The sequence below is a fragment of the Eretmochelys imbricata genome, chromosome 8, assembly GCF_965152235.1.
Source record: "Eretmochelys imbricata isolate rEreImb1 chromosome 8, rEreImb1.hap1, whole genome shotgun sequence".
NCBI lineage: Eukaryota > Metazoa > Chordata > Testudines > Cheloniidae > Eretmochelys > Eretmochelys imbricata.
This window is the reverse complement of record NC_135579.1, coordinates 44,242,150-44,254,760: the sequence shown is the minus strand read 5'-3', so window position 1 is coordinate 44,254,760 and position 12,611 is coordinate 44,242,150. Positions and strand designations below refer to the sequence as shown.

At 45.5% G+C, this 12,611-nt stretch overlaps 1 protein-coding gene across 6 annotated transcripts in view; it reads left to right on the top strand.

Moving 5' to 3' along the window:
- PACS2 (phosphofurin acidic cluster sorting protein 2) overlaps window positions 1–12,611 on the top strand; it is a 180,035-nt gene that overhangs the window by 41,668 nt on the left and 125,756 nt on the right. For all 6 annotated transcript variants that reach the window (XM_077824568.1, XM_077824565.1, XM_077824564.1 and 3 more), the window contains exon 2: window positions 10,959–11,046. In XM_077824568.1, the coding sequence (XP_077680694.1) occupies window positions 10,959–11,046 (88 nt within the window). The remainder of the gene's footprint in view (window positions 1–10,958; window positions 11,047–12,611) is intronic.

Below are 12,611 nucleotides of genomic sequence, written 5' to 3'. Positions count from 1 at the left end.
ATGAAATTCAGTAAAGACAAGTGCAAAGTACTTCACTTAGGAAGGAAAACTCAAATGCACAGCTTCAAAATGGGAAATAACTGGTGAGGCAGTAGCACTGCGAAAAAGTATGTGGGGGTTATAGTGGATCATAAACTGAATATTATGCAGTTGTAAAAAGGCTAGTATCATTCTGAGGTGGATTAACAGGAGTGTTGTATTTAAGAAACAGAAGGTAACTGTCCAGCTCTGTTTGATGCAGGTAAGGCCTCAGATGGAGTATTTGTTCCAGTTTGGGGCACCACACTTTAGGAAAGATGTGGATAAATTGGGGAGAGTCTAGAGGAGAGCAAAAAAATAAGGTTTATAAAACCTGATCTACGAAGACAGGTTAATAAAAACCTGGGCACGTTAGATAATATTTAGTCTGGATAATACTTAGCCCTTTCTCAATGCAGAGGGCTGGACTAGAAGACCTATCAAGGTCCCTTCCAGTCCTATATTTCTTTGATTCTTTGTTTAGTCTTGAGAAAAGAAGACTGAGGGGGGACCTGATAACAGTTTGCAAAGATGTTAAGGGCTGTTACAAAGAGCAGATGGATCAATGGTTCTCACTCTCCACTGACAGTAGGACAAGCAGTAGTGTTAATCAGGGATTATAATCAGTAATGCAGTCAGGGAGATTTAAATTAGATATTACCTCTAAGGCCTGGTCTACAGTATGCTGTTATTTCGGAATTAGCGGAGTTAATTCGAAATAAAACTGATTCCGTCCACATGACCAAACCTTTTTTTTTCCGATTTAAAAGGCTCTTTAATCTGATTTCTGTACTCCACCTCGGCAAGTGGAGTAGCGCTAAAATCGAGATTGCAGTTCCGGGTTACAGGTACTGTGGACGCAATTTGACGTTATTGGCCTCTGGGAGCTATCCCAGAATGCTCCCTTGTGACCGCTCTGAACAACACTCTCAACTCCAATGCACTAGCCAGGTAGGCAGTAAAAGCCCCAGGAACGTTTGAATTTCTTTTCCTATTTGGTCACCATCAGCACAGGTGACCATCATCACAGTCCACCACCACAGGCGACCATGCAGAGTCCACCATCACAAGAGACCACGTAGTCCCGGATTTGCAGACGAGCTCCAGCGTGGTCCGAATGGGAAGTACTGGATCTCATTGCATGTTGGGGAGACTAATCTGTTATGGCAGAACAACGTTCCAAAAAAACCCCCCACAAATACGTACGCTAAAGTCTCCAGGGCCATGAAGCAAAGAGGCTACTACCGGGACGCAGAGCAGTGTCGTACAAAAAGAAGGCGGAAAAAAACAAACTCGGGACTACATGTTCGCTGAGCTCATGTAGTCCTCCCGCACTTATAGGGCCCAGCTGAAAGTGTGGAGGTAAACAATTGTGGAGACCCGTAAAGCATTAAATGAACAGGGAGAGGAGGGACGCGCGTGATGAGAGCAGGCAGGATGCTATGGTCAAGCTCGTGGGGGAGCAAACTGACATGCTCCGCTGTATGATGGATCTAATGCGGGAAAGGCAGCGAGACCACAGACTGCCACTGCAGCCCCTGAATAACCACCCTCCCTCCTCCCCAAGTTCCATAGCCTCCTCACCCAGACTCCCAAGAACACGTGGTGGGAGGCTACGGGGACCCACACATTCAACCCCAGAGGATTGCACAAGCAGCAGAAAGCTGGCATATCCTAAATTTTGATTTGGTTTCTGGGCTTGTCCTTCTCCTCCTCCTCCACCCCCCTAACCCAATACCCCCTCCCCCGGTGTACCTTCTGATTTCTCTCAATGTGTTGGGAACAAATAATAAAGAATGTTTTTTTTTTTAAACAATTGTGACTTTATTTACTTTCATATATATATAGGGGGCGGGTAACTTCAAGAGAAACAAACACAACTCTCACACTGTACCCTGGCCAGTCATGAAACTGACTTTCAAAGCTTCTCTGATGTGCAGTGCGCCCTGCTGCGCTCTTCTAATCGCCCTGTTGTCTGGCTGTTCGAAATTGGCGCCAGGCGAGTTGCATCCACCTCCCACCCTGCCATAAATGTCTTCCCCCTTACTCTCTCAGATATTGTGGAGCACACAACAAGCAGCAATTACAATTGGAATATTGGTTGTGCTGAGATCTAACCGAGTCAGTAAATTGCGTGAGCGCGCTTTCAAATGTCCCAGTGCACTTTCTACCACCATTCTGCACTTGCTCAGCCTACAGTTGAACTGCTCCTTACTACTGTCCAGGGTGCCTGTGTACGGCTTCGTGAGCCATGTCATTAAGGGGTAGGCTGGGTCCCCGAGGATAACTATAGGCATTTCAACATCCCCAACAGTAATTTTCTGGTCTGGGAAGTAAGTCCCTTCCTGCAGCTGTTCAAACAGACCAGAGTTGCTGAAGGTGCGAGCGTCATGCACCTTTCCCAGCCATCCCATGTTGATGTTGGTGAAACGTCCGTTGTGATCCACCAGTGCTTGCAGCATCATGGAAAAGTACTCCTTGCTGTTTATGTACTGGCCACCCCGGTGTTCTGGGGCCAAGATAGGGAAATGCGTTCCGTCTATCGCCCTGCCGCAGTTAGGGAACCCCAGTGCATTAAAGCCATCCACAATCGTCTGCACATTTCCCAAAGTCACTACCCTTGATAGCAGCTGGTCAATGATTGCGTTGGCTTCTTGCAGCACAGCAGCCCCCACAGCAGATTTGCCCACTCCAAACTGATTCCCGACTGACCGTTAGCTGTTGGGCGTTGTAAGCTTCCATAGGGCTATAGCCACTTGCTTCTCAACTGTGAGGGCTCCTCTCATTTTGGTGTCTTTTGCGCTTCAGGGCAGGGGACGGCAAGTCACAAAGTTCCATGAAAGTGGCCCAACGCATACGAAAGTTTCGCAGCCACTTGGAATCATCCCATACCCGCAACGCTGTGCGGTCCCACCAGTCTGTGCTTGTTTCCCAGGTCCATGGCATGAACTTGGCCCAATGCCACCATGATCTCCCAAACGCCATATGCCATGCTTCTAGGAAGGTCTGTGTCCATGTCCTCATCAGTATAGTAATCACACTGTCGTTGCTTCCTCATCCGGTTTTGCAGGTACTGCACGTACCTCTGGATAATGCATGAGGTATTTACAATGGTCAAAATTGCAGCGGAGAGCTGAGCGGGCTCAATGCTTGCCGCGCTATGGCGCCTGCACAGGTAATCCTGGAAAAAGGGCATGAAATGTAGGAGAACAGAGTGGCAGTGGAAGAGGTGCTGTTCGGTTCATGATAGCTGAAAAAAGGTGGAAAATAGTTGTCTTCTGTAGCTTTCATGGAGGCGGGAGCACAGGACAGACATGGAGAATCTCGGTAGCACGGCAAGAGCGGGAGAGCAGAGTTGGCGGTGGAAGCTGTGCTGCTCGGTTCACGATGGGTGAGCAGAGTTGGCAACGTAAGCGGTCGATGAGGAAGAGAGAGAGTAGATACTTATAGAGATTACATAGAAAGACAAGAGGAAATATGAGGTGGATTCATAGTTCCAGGAGAGAAGCAGAGTACCGTACTGCACCGTCTGCTGAAAGCAGTATGGCATCTGCATGCCAAAAAGGTACGAAACGATTGTGTGCCCTAGCTTTCATAGAGGGAGGAGCGACTGACGACACACACCCAGAAACCCTCGAGAATGTTTTTGCCCCATCATCCACTGGGAGCTTAATCCAGAATTCCAATGGGTGGCGGGGACTGCAGGAACTGTGGGATAATTACCCACAGTGCACCACTCCGAGATTCGATGCTAGCCTTGGTACTGTGGACGCAATCCGCTGAATTCATGCGCTTTAGTGGAGACACACAAGACCAAATGTATAAAATCGCTTCCAAAAATTCGAATAGAATAATTTTGAAATAATTTTGTACTGTAGACATACCCAAAGAGTGGTTAAGTACTTCAGTAGGTTACCATGGGAGGTTGTGGAATCCCCATCACTGGAGGCTTATAAGAACAGGTTGGACAAACGCCTGTTAGGGATGGTCTAGATATACTTGATCCTGCCTCAGCACTGGGGGATGGACTAGGACAGTGGTTCCCCAACCAGGGGTCCGGGGCACCCTGGGCAGCCGTGAGCAGGTTTCAGGGGGTTTATCAAAATAAATCAGAGAGGAGGGCCGGCTTTCGACTAGCTGGCCCCAGGGCAGAAAGTTGAAGCCTGAGCCCTCCCCCCTCCCGCCCCCCGCGAGCTGAAGCCCAAGCTGAGGCCCCGCTGCCCAGGCTTGAAGCTGAAGCCTGAGTAACTTAGCTTTGCAAGGTTGTCTGTGGTGTCGGACCCTGGGCCATTGCCTTGCTTGCTACCCCCTAATGCTGGCCCTGGCTTTTAAACTATTGGATATGCAGAAAAACAGTTGTGGCAAAGGTGGGCCGAGGAGTTTTTATAGCATGTTGTGTGGGGCCTCAGAAAAAGTTTGAGAACCCCTGGACTAGGAGAACTCTCGAGATCTCTTCAAGCCTTACAAGTCTATGATTCTATACCTTCAGAGGCTGAAGGAAATGGGTGAAGACCAGGCTTCTGTTTAAAGCTAGTGTCAGACTCTCACATCTTTACTTTAGAAAGACAGCCTTTTATATTCATTGGACCTGTGTTTATTCTGTAGTAGTTTGTAGCTCTAATTGATGGAGAATCTAGGCAAGAGCCTCCAACTCTTTTATGGAAACCTGGCTTATGATTAAGGGAAGGCCCAAGGTTCCATTTCAGATTCAGAAACTGAGTAGCACCCATCTGTCCTCCCAATGGATATTTAAGTGCCTTGAGAAAAGCAAAAAACACAAAAGGTCCCTGCCAATAAAAGCTGGGAGGGGAAGTCAATCCCAATCCCAACCTTGGCGTAAATGAACTGAGCAAGAATAATCAAAATTATGTATCTATTAAATGCAAAAATTGCATGATTGCACAGTTAAGATAAACAAGGAATACAAAAGTGAGGGTTCTAAGCTTTTGTGGGTTTAACTATACATCTTGAACCCACCTGTGTGCCCTGAACTAGCTATGCATTCACATACTCAGTTACAGGTGGATGCTGAAACGAGTGCACGAAAAATGTTCTGCTGCACATGCGCAATATGCAGTTTTGAAATATTTACAAGTCATTCAGCCTACTTCTGTCATCGCCCTTGGTGTCTCTTGCAGTATTGATTCCAAGTGTCCTCCTTCCTATTGGATAGCTGTGTACTAGATTATTTTTCCCTGTGTATGTTGAGTGCATCTTTCCAAGCTGAAAATCATTTTTTCTGTTTCAAATCTCTCTAGATCACTGTATTTTTGTCCTTCCTGGTGTTAACTCCTCTCAGTTTAGTATTGCTCATGAAATTTAACATGCTTATTGCAACATTTTCTAGTTAGTTAATAAAGATGCTAAGAGCAGACAAATGCTGATCTGCGAGACTTAGGTATCACTAAAATTCCAAGCAGATGGACAAGAACACAAAGGGGGTGATACCTTTGTGCCTCCTTTTTGGATAATCTTGGTGCTGTTCTGTGTATGCATCTGTACATGGAGGCCCCCCATTGGTTTTAGCCACTGAATCCACTGTTCATGCATTACTCCAAATGTGGCTGTGGCTGCAATCAATATACCCTTAGAATAACCTTTAAAAAAAATTATTTTTTTTTTTTGCAAGCATTAGTCTCCTCCCATTTCCTACTTTGATTTGTAAAGTAACAGATAGGTAGAAGCTAGACAAGTTAGACCTGCAATAATAAACACACTGACTGCATGAATGATTTTTACCCTGTGGATTTCTCTGAATCTCCTGCTCTGCTAGAAGATATAAATGCTTCATTGTTCTTGGTGCGAAGAGCCTTTTAGTACCAGTTGTCCAGCAATCATGGATAAAGAAAGCAGATGTATCTCATGTCTTTTTTTAACTGCTTTTGTTTCCCTGATCACTGTGAGAGGCTTTCTCAGGCAGCAGTGCTGCATGGGTTTGATCAAAGCTTATAAATGACTAATTGAAAGAATGTCAGTGGAGAACAGAATGCTCCTTGTATATTTCTGTGTGTGCTGAGAGCACAATTGTTTTACGTAAGTTTTCCCTTCTCAAGCTTTGGGTATGATGGACAAAAAGAGCAGATTGTTTTGGTCTGTCAGCAGAGACAATGCCTGTCCTGTTATACCTCTGCTCTCATCACCTGACCAGCCACAGCTCTGTGGATTTTGGCAAGCAGGGGGGTGTGAGTGTTCTCCAGCGACAGCATTACAAAGAAAACAAATGGCATCACAACGAGTTCCTGACTCTGCTGCAGCATGCATGTGCTTGACACTTGACATTTCTTTTGGGACGGGGTGAGGAGCAGAGGCCCCTTCCCCTCCCTCAATCTGGAGTAGGGGACAGATTTATCTCTTTAAAAAAAAGAAAAAAGAGGAGGACTTGTGGCACCTTAGAGACTAACAAATTTATTTGAGCATACGCTTTCATGAGCTACAGTAGTGAGCCATAGCTCACGAAAGCTTATGCTCAAATAAATTTGTTAGTCTCTAAGGTGCCACAAGTACTCCTTTTCTTTTTGCGGATACAGACTAACACGGCTGCTACTTTGAAACCTGAGATTTATCTCTGAATCACTTCTAATTAGTGTTGGCACACAGTAAAAACCAGATGTGCAGTCAAAAATACTGGGCTTCGCTCTCCTCTCCCCCTGTTTCTGCCTTTCTGTGCTATTTCCTTCCCACTTTCCGTCAGTTTGAGCTTCCACCTTTCTGTGTGGATGGACTTGGTGTGTGAGAGCCTCCATTCTCCCTTTTGCCCTTTGTCGTCAACTGGCTAAGGAGGGGCTGAGTTTGTCAGTTTTACATTGCTGCCAATTCCTGTAGTATCTGAGCACCTCTCCATCTGTAATGTATTCATCTGCACAACATCCCTCTGGGGCAGGGCAGGGCTGTTATCCCTGTTGTACACATGGGGAAACTGAGGCCCAGAGGTACTATGAATTGTCCCAGTGTTGCACACATTTCTGTGTAAAATAGATAATAATGCAGCCCCTTGGAGACTTTGTAGTTCTCTGGATCCTTTGCGGGGTAAAACCTCTATGTGGAGTAGAGCTTTTCATTTTATTTTACTTGTTTATGTTGGTTTGTTTTCTGGGGTTTTGTCCATGGTTGGTGTTGGGGGTGCGGGGAGGCTGGGTGGAAGAGGGTGTCAATGTTCTGAGTCTCTCTCATGATGGAACATGCATGTGGGTCCCTCTGTAGCCTGCCAGCAGGAGGGGTTGCTAGAAGGGCCTTTGCTCTTTCACATCTGCTCTCTCTTAGGGGCTGAGTGCACTGCCTTGCCAGTCTCCAGTTTGGTCTGATGTGGGGCATTTTTCCTCCTTTGGTAGGTGTCTCTGCTCCCAGCATGGAGTATGTGCTGCTGGTCCTGCTGAAGTGATAACCACCAGGGAGGGAGAGGAGCTGTGGAAGCTTAAGACAATGTTGGCACAAGAACAAATGGAACAGTGGCCATGAGTATATTTACGTTGGAAATTAGGTTTCTAACCATTAGAGGAGAGAGGTTCTGGAGAAACCTCCTAATAGGGGTTGTTGGGGCAAATGACCTAACTAGTCTGAAGCTGCAGCTTGATGAGTTTGTGACCAAGATTATATGATGGGGCTGCCTGCAGTACCAGGGGACTCAGTGACCTTCAAGCCCTATGGTCTGATGTTCATACAGTGCTTGCAGGAGTAGCAGCCAGGGAATGAAACCAACACAGTATGGATCAGTTTCACTTCTTGCTCTTGCTGGGTCAGGAAGTGCAGTGTACAGGTGTACGAGAGACAAGGTTCTCCGCTCTTACTGGGAAAATAGGATAGACACACATGGGAAGGAGGTGATTGGATCAACTATCTGTTGATCTCCTCTGTCATAAATATAAATGGAAGGGTAACCATCTTTCTGTATACAGTGCTATAAAATCCTGCCTGGCCAGAGGCAACATCTTGTTACCTGTAAAGGGTTAAGAAGCTCAGCTAACCTGGCTGGCACCTGACCCAAAGGACCAATAAGGGGACAAGATACTTTCAAATCTTGGTGGGGGGGGGGGGGGGGCGAGGAGGCTTTTGTTTGTGCTCTTTGTTTATGTGGTGGTTCTCCCTTGGGACTGAGAGAGGCCAGACGGATTAGGATGGGTTGGAGAAGATGGATTTCTAAGCATAACTCATGCTGAGGAATGGCAGTATCTGTGATGACGAGGACTGTCACCCCCCCCAAAAAAAATATATCAGGCACAGGCAGCCCAAGTGTGGAGAGTTAGGAAGATAGCTCCAAAGAGACTGGAGTTCCTGTTGTTCTCATAGTGAATAGAGAGATTTCAGAGTAACAGCTGTGTTAGTCTGTATTCGCAAAAAGAAAAGGAGTACTTGTGGCACCTTAGAGACTAACCAATTTATTTGAGCATAAGCTTTCGTGAGCTACAGCTCACTTCATCGGATGCATACTGTGGAAAGTGTAGAAGATCTTTTTATACACACAAAGCATGAAAAAATACCTCCTCCCACCCCACAGTCCTGCTGGTAATGGCTTATCTAAAGTGATCACTCTCCTTACAATGTGTATGATAATCAAGTTGGGCCATTTCCAGCACAAATCCAGGTTTTCTCACCCCCCCCCACACACACAAACCCACTCTCCTGCTGGTAATAGCTTATATAAAGTGACCCCTCTCTTTATAACGTGTATGATAATCAACTTCAAATCCAGACTCCAGCGAGAAACTGTTGAATTGGAATTCATTTGCAAATTGGATACAATTAACTTAGGCTTGAATAGAGACTGGGAGTGGCTAAGTCATTATGCAAGGTAACCTATTTCCCCTTGTTTCCACCCCCCCCCCCCCCCCCCCCCGACGTTCTTGTTAAACCCTGGATTTGTGCTGGAAATGGCCCACCTTGATTATCATACCCATTGTAAGGAGAGTGATCACTTTAGATAAGCCATTACCAGCAGGAGAGTGGGGTGGGGGGAGGTATTTTTTCATGCTTTGTGTGTATAAAAAGATCTTCTACACTTTCCACAGTATGCATCCGATGAAGTGAGCTGTAGCTCATGAAAGCTTATGCTCAAATAAATTGGCTAATGAATAGAGAGAGGATTTGACGGAACCATGCCCACCAAACACCAAGCCAAATGGTAGAGCTGTAAGGCTCCTAGGAGAAGTCATACCTAGGAGCTGTGCTGGGAAGAGGTGTCTGAGAAGTGGCTCAGTAAAGCAGGATCTTCCCTGAGTGTGCAGAGTGGAAGGGCTTCTTTCTGGCCAGTCCAATATTAAAATCCAGACACTAATGCTTGTTTCTTGATATTAACACTTGTGTATTGAAATAATTCCATCCGTACTTTATACAAGGAATTATTTCAATGCACAATACTATCGGATCACTAATGACATCAAATAACACAAGAATGGGGGTCACCTGATTAATAGGCAGCAGGTTTGAAAAAAGGAAGTACTTCAGACAGCATACAGTCAACCTGAGGAACTCGTTACCGGGCAATGTTGTGAAGGCCAAAAGTATAACACTGTTCAAAAAAGAATTAGGGCATATCTGCACTTGCCATTTAAAATAAGAAAAAGTCCCTTTTTTTCCACAAAAAGCATGGGATACACTTGTTAATGACTTTTTGCAGTGAAACTCAGAAGTTTCACTGCAAAAAGAAAACCACCTCCAGGAGAGGTTTACAGCTCTTACCGGTGATGCATTTGCAGTGATGTGCAGGTGAAGACACATTCTTCCTGTTGACATAGCTTTTAGCCTCTGCAGGATATCCCACAGTGCCAAGGTGACCACTCTAGCCAGCAGCTCTGCTGCTCTGATGCCAGGTAAACAGACATCCACCCCTCCCCCTGTAAAGCCCCGGGAACTTTAAAACTCCCCTTCCTGTTTTCTTGGCAAGTGCTCACTTATCTGGCCAGGTGACAATGCCTGCTCCACGGAGCAAAGGATCCCCTGCCTGGAGCCATGCTGAGCTACTGGAGCTTATCCATGTTTGGGGAGAGGAGGTTGTGCAAGAACCCAGGATGCCCCGCCATCATCCCCCACTTCCCTCCCTTAAGACCCATGGTCAAACTGGAGAGAGCTGCACTGTGGGATAGCTTCCCTAGAGTGCAGCTCTCATCGGGGATGGACGTGCTGCTAATGTAAACACTCTGACGCCTGAGGAATTAAGTGAGTACACAAACCAGTGCTTTACTTTCACTGATTCCCTATCACCGGTTAAACTTACAGCAGAAAAACTCTGCAAGTGTTGAGAAGTTCATGGAGGATCAGTCCATTGGTGGCTATAAGCCAAGATGGTCAGGGATGCAACCCCATGCTCTGGGTGTCCCTAAACCTCTAATTGCTAGAAGCTGGGACTGGATAGCAGGGATGGATCACTCCATAAGTTGCCCTGTTCTGTTAATTCCCTCTGAAAACATCTGGTACTGGCCACTGTCAGAGACAGAATAGTCTGTTAGATGGGCCACTGGTCTGACCCAATATGGCCATTCCTATTTTCTTAACAGCTTTGAACAAAGCAAAGTAGCAATGAGTGGAGCGTGACACTACTTTCATCTGCTTGGCATGCCAGCAGCAGGGGACAGAGGGAAGAGCTTAAATCCCTCTCATGTTTTTCCATTTGGGTGGCCAGAACTGCTTATTAACTTTTAAAAGAACTCATGAAAACAACAGTTGACAAACAGGTAGAAGTAGGTCTTCATGGGCCTGGAGTTGCAAAGTGAAACAACCAACAAACTTGAAAATGTGCAAGTCTGAATTCTATTGGTTGTCTGGCTTTAAGATCTAGTTTTTTAACCTAGCTTGTGGGTCAGTAGTCTGTACTCTGTTCTCCAGTACATAAAAGGAAAAGGAAGAAATTCATCCCAAGGGCATGGTGTACCTCCGGAGTGCTCTGACTTCATGTCCTGTCCTTTTGCAGGCGTAACTCATAGCTGTTTCTCCTGTGTTCTTGCTTGCAGGTTGTGCACCTTGACTTTAAAGAAACTGGTCGTATTAAAGGAAATGGATAAGGAGCTCATTTCTGTGGTCATTGCAGTCAAAATGCAGGTAACTTGCATTTAATACTTAGCCTTAAATGGTAAGAGCAACACAACAGTTGCAGTGTTAAGCGCTGAAATGTCAAGAAATATGAAAATTAAGGTTGCATTTTGTAATGCATGTGTACAAGGAGACTATCACCTACTATTCCACGAATACAATACGCTGTTTCGGTACCTGTGCAGTGTTAGGTTCATGAGTAAGATCTTAACATTTTTTCCTTTCTTGTGTACTTCCACTGTCATAGTATTTAAATATATCTTCACAGAGTGAGTTAGACTTCCCATCATTAAGGCCAAAAGTAGCTTTTTATTATGAAACTGAGTTTCTGTTACAAACCCTCATTCTCCCAACTTCATCAAAACTCAACCTCTTGACCTGTTTTACATGTTACATCTTGTCTCAGGGCAGAACAGAGGTTTTTTCCCTCAGAGAGAGCTTAGGGCCAGTCAAATGGAGCTACAGAAGGACGGGAGTTAACATGCTCCCTCTTGCACTTTCAAAGGATTTTCCTTGTGTTTTTTTTGCTTCATAATAACTACAGAATCACTGCCCAACTGCACTGCTACCGTAATCCTGGTAGAAAAGTGACTTCAAAGGGGTGCAGAATGCAGGAGAATGGATATCACTTGACTTAAAAATAATGTATATTTTAAAGTGTATGAACTTGCGTTGCAAGTGTGTTATATGGACCTGTAAGTGTCTAAATTAATGCATTGATTTTATACGTACATTGTGTACATATGTCAGTGTGCATGTAGGCAGGAGCTAAGCTGGGAAGGAATGGGGTCCATTCCTGGTCTACTTGTAAGCTCAGCTCAACATACAGGGATTCCTGTCACTGAACAGTGCTTAAGCATTGTTTGAAAGCCAACACGATTCCCAGGCATAAAACCTCACTAATCTTGAGCTGAAGTTGATTAAATCTGCTGCTGCAGCCAAAACCCCTCAGAGAACTTAGTAGTTGTCAAAAAAACCCAAAAACGTTAGCCTGAATATTTAAACTTAAAGGGTTCATCTTACAAGAAGACCCAGAATATTCAAATACAGAGCTATGGATTCAACCAGCTGTCACTGCCACTCTGAGAACAGCGAGAAACTCTGCTACAACCTCATCTGTGCATGTTGAGGCTGTCAAGTCCTCGTTTCCAGCAGGCCCTAGCAGCTCTGTTGCTATTTGGGGTACCGGTTCTGTTACTTCCTGCTTTAAATCAGAAAATATTTCCATCAGATTTCCTTCATCCCCTCCCTTCTCTAACAAACAGGCATCCAAATAGCTTTGTTAGTTCCTCGTGCAATTCCAGAATGAGGGAGTTCAGTTCCAGAACCTCTATGTCAGGATATCAGGAAACCGATTTCAGTGCCCCTTATGGGAAGGTGTCTTGAAGTTTGGGGGAGATAGGGCCCTGCACCCCCCACTTCCTGCGATTCACCCGTGACACTCAGCCAGCCAGTAAAACAGAAGGTTTATTAGATGACAGGAACACAGTCCAAAACAGAGTTTGTATGTACAGAAAACAGGACCCCTCAGTGAGGTCCATCTTGGGGGATAGGGAGCCAGACCCTGTTCTGGC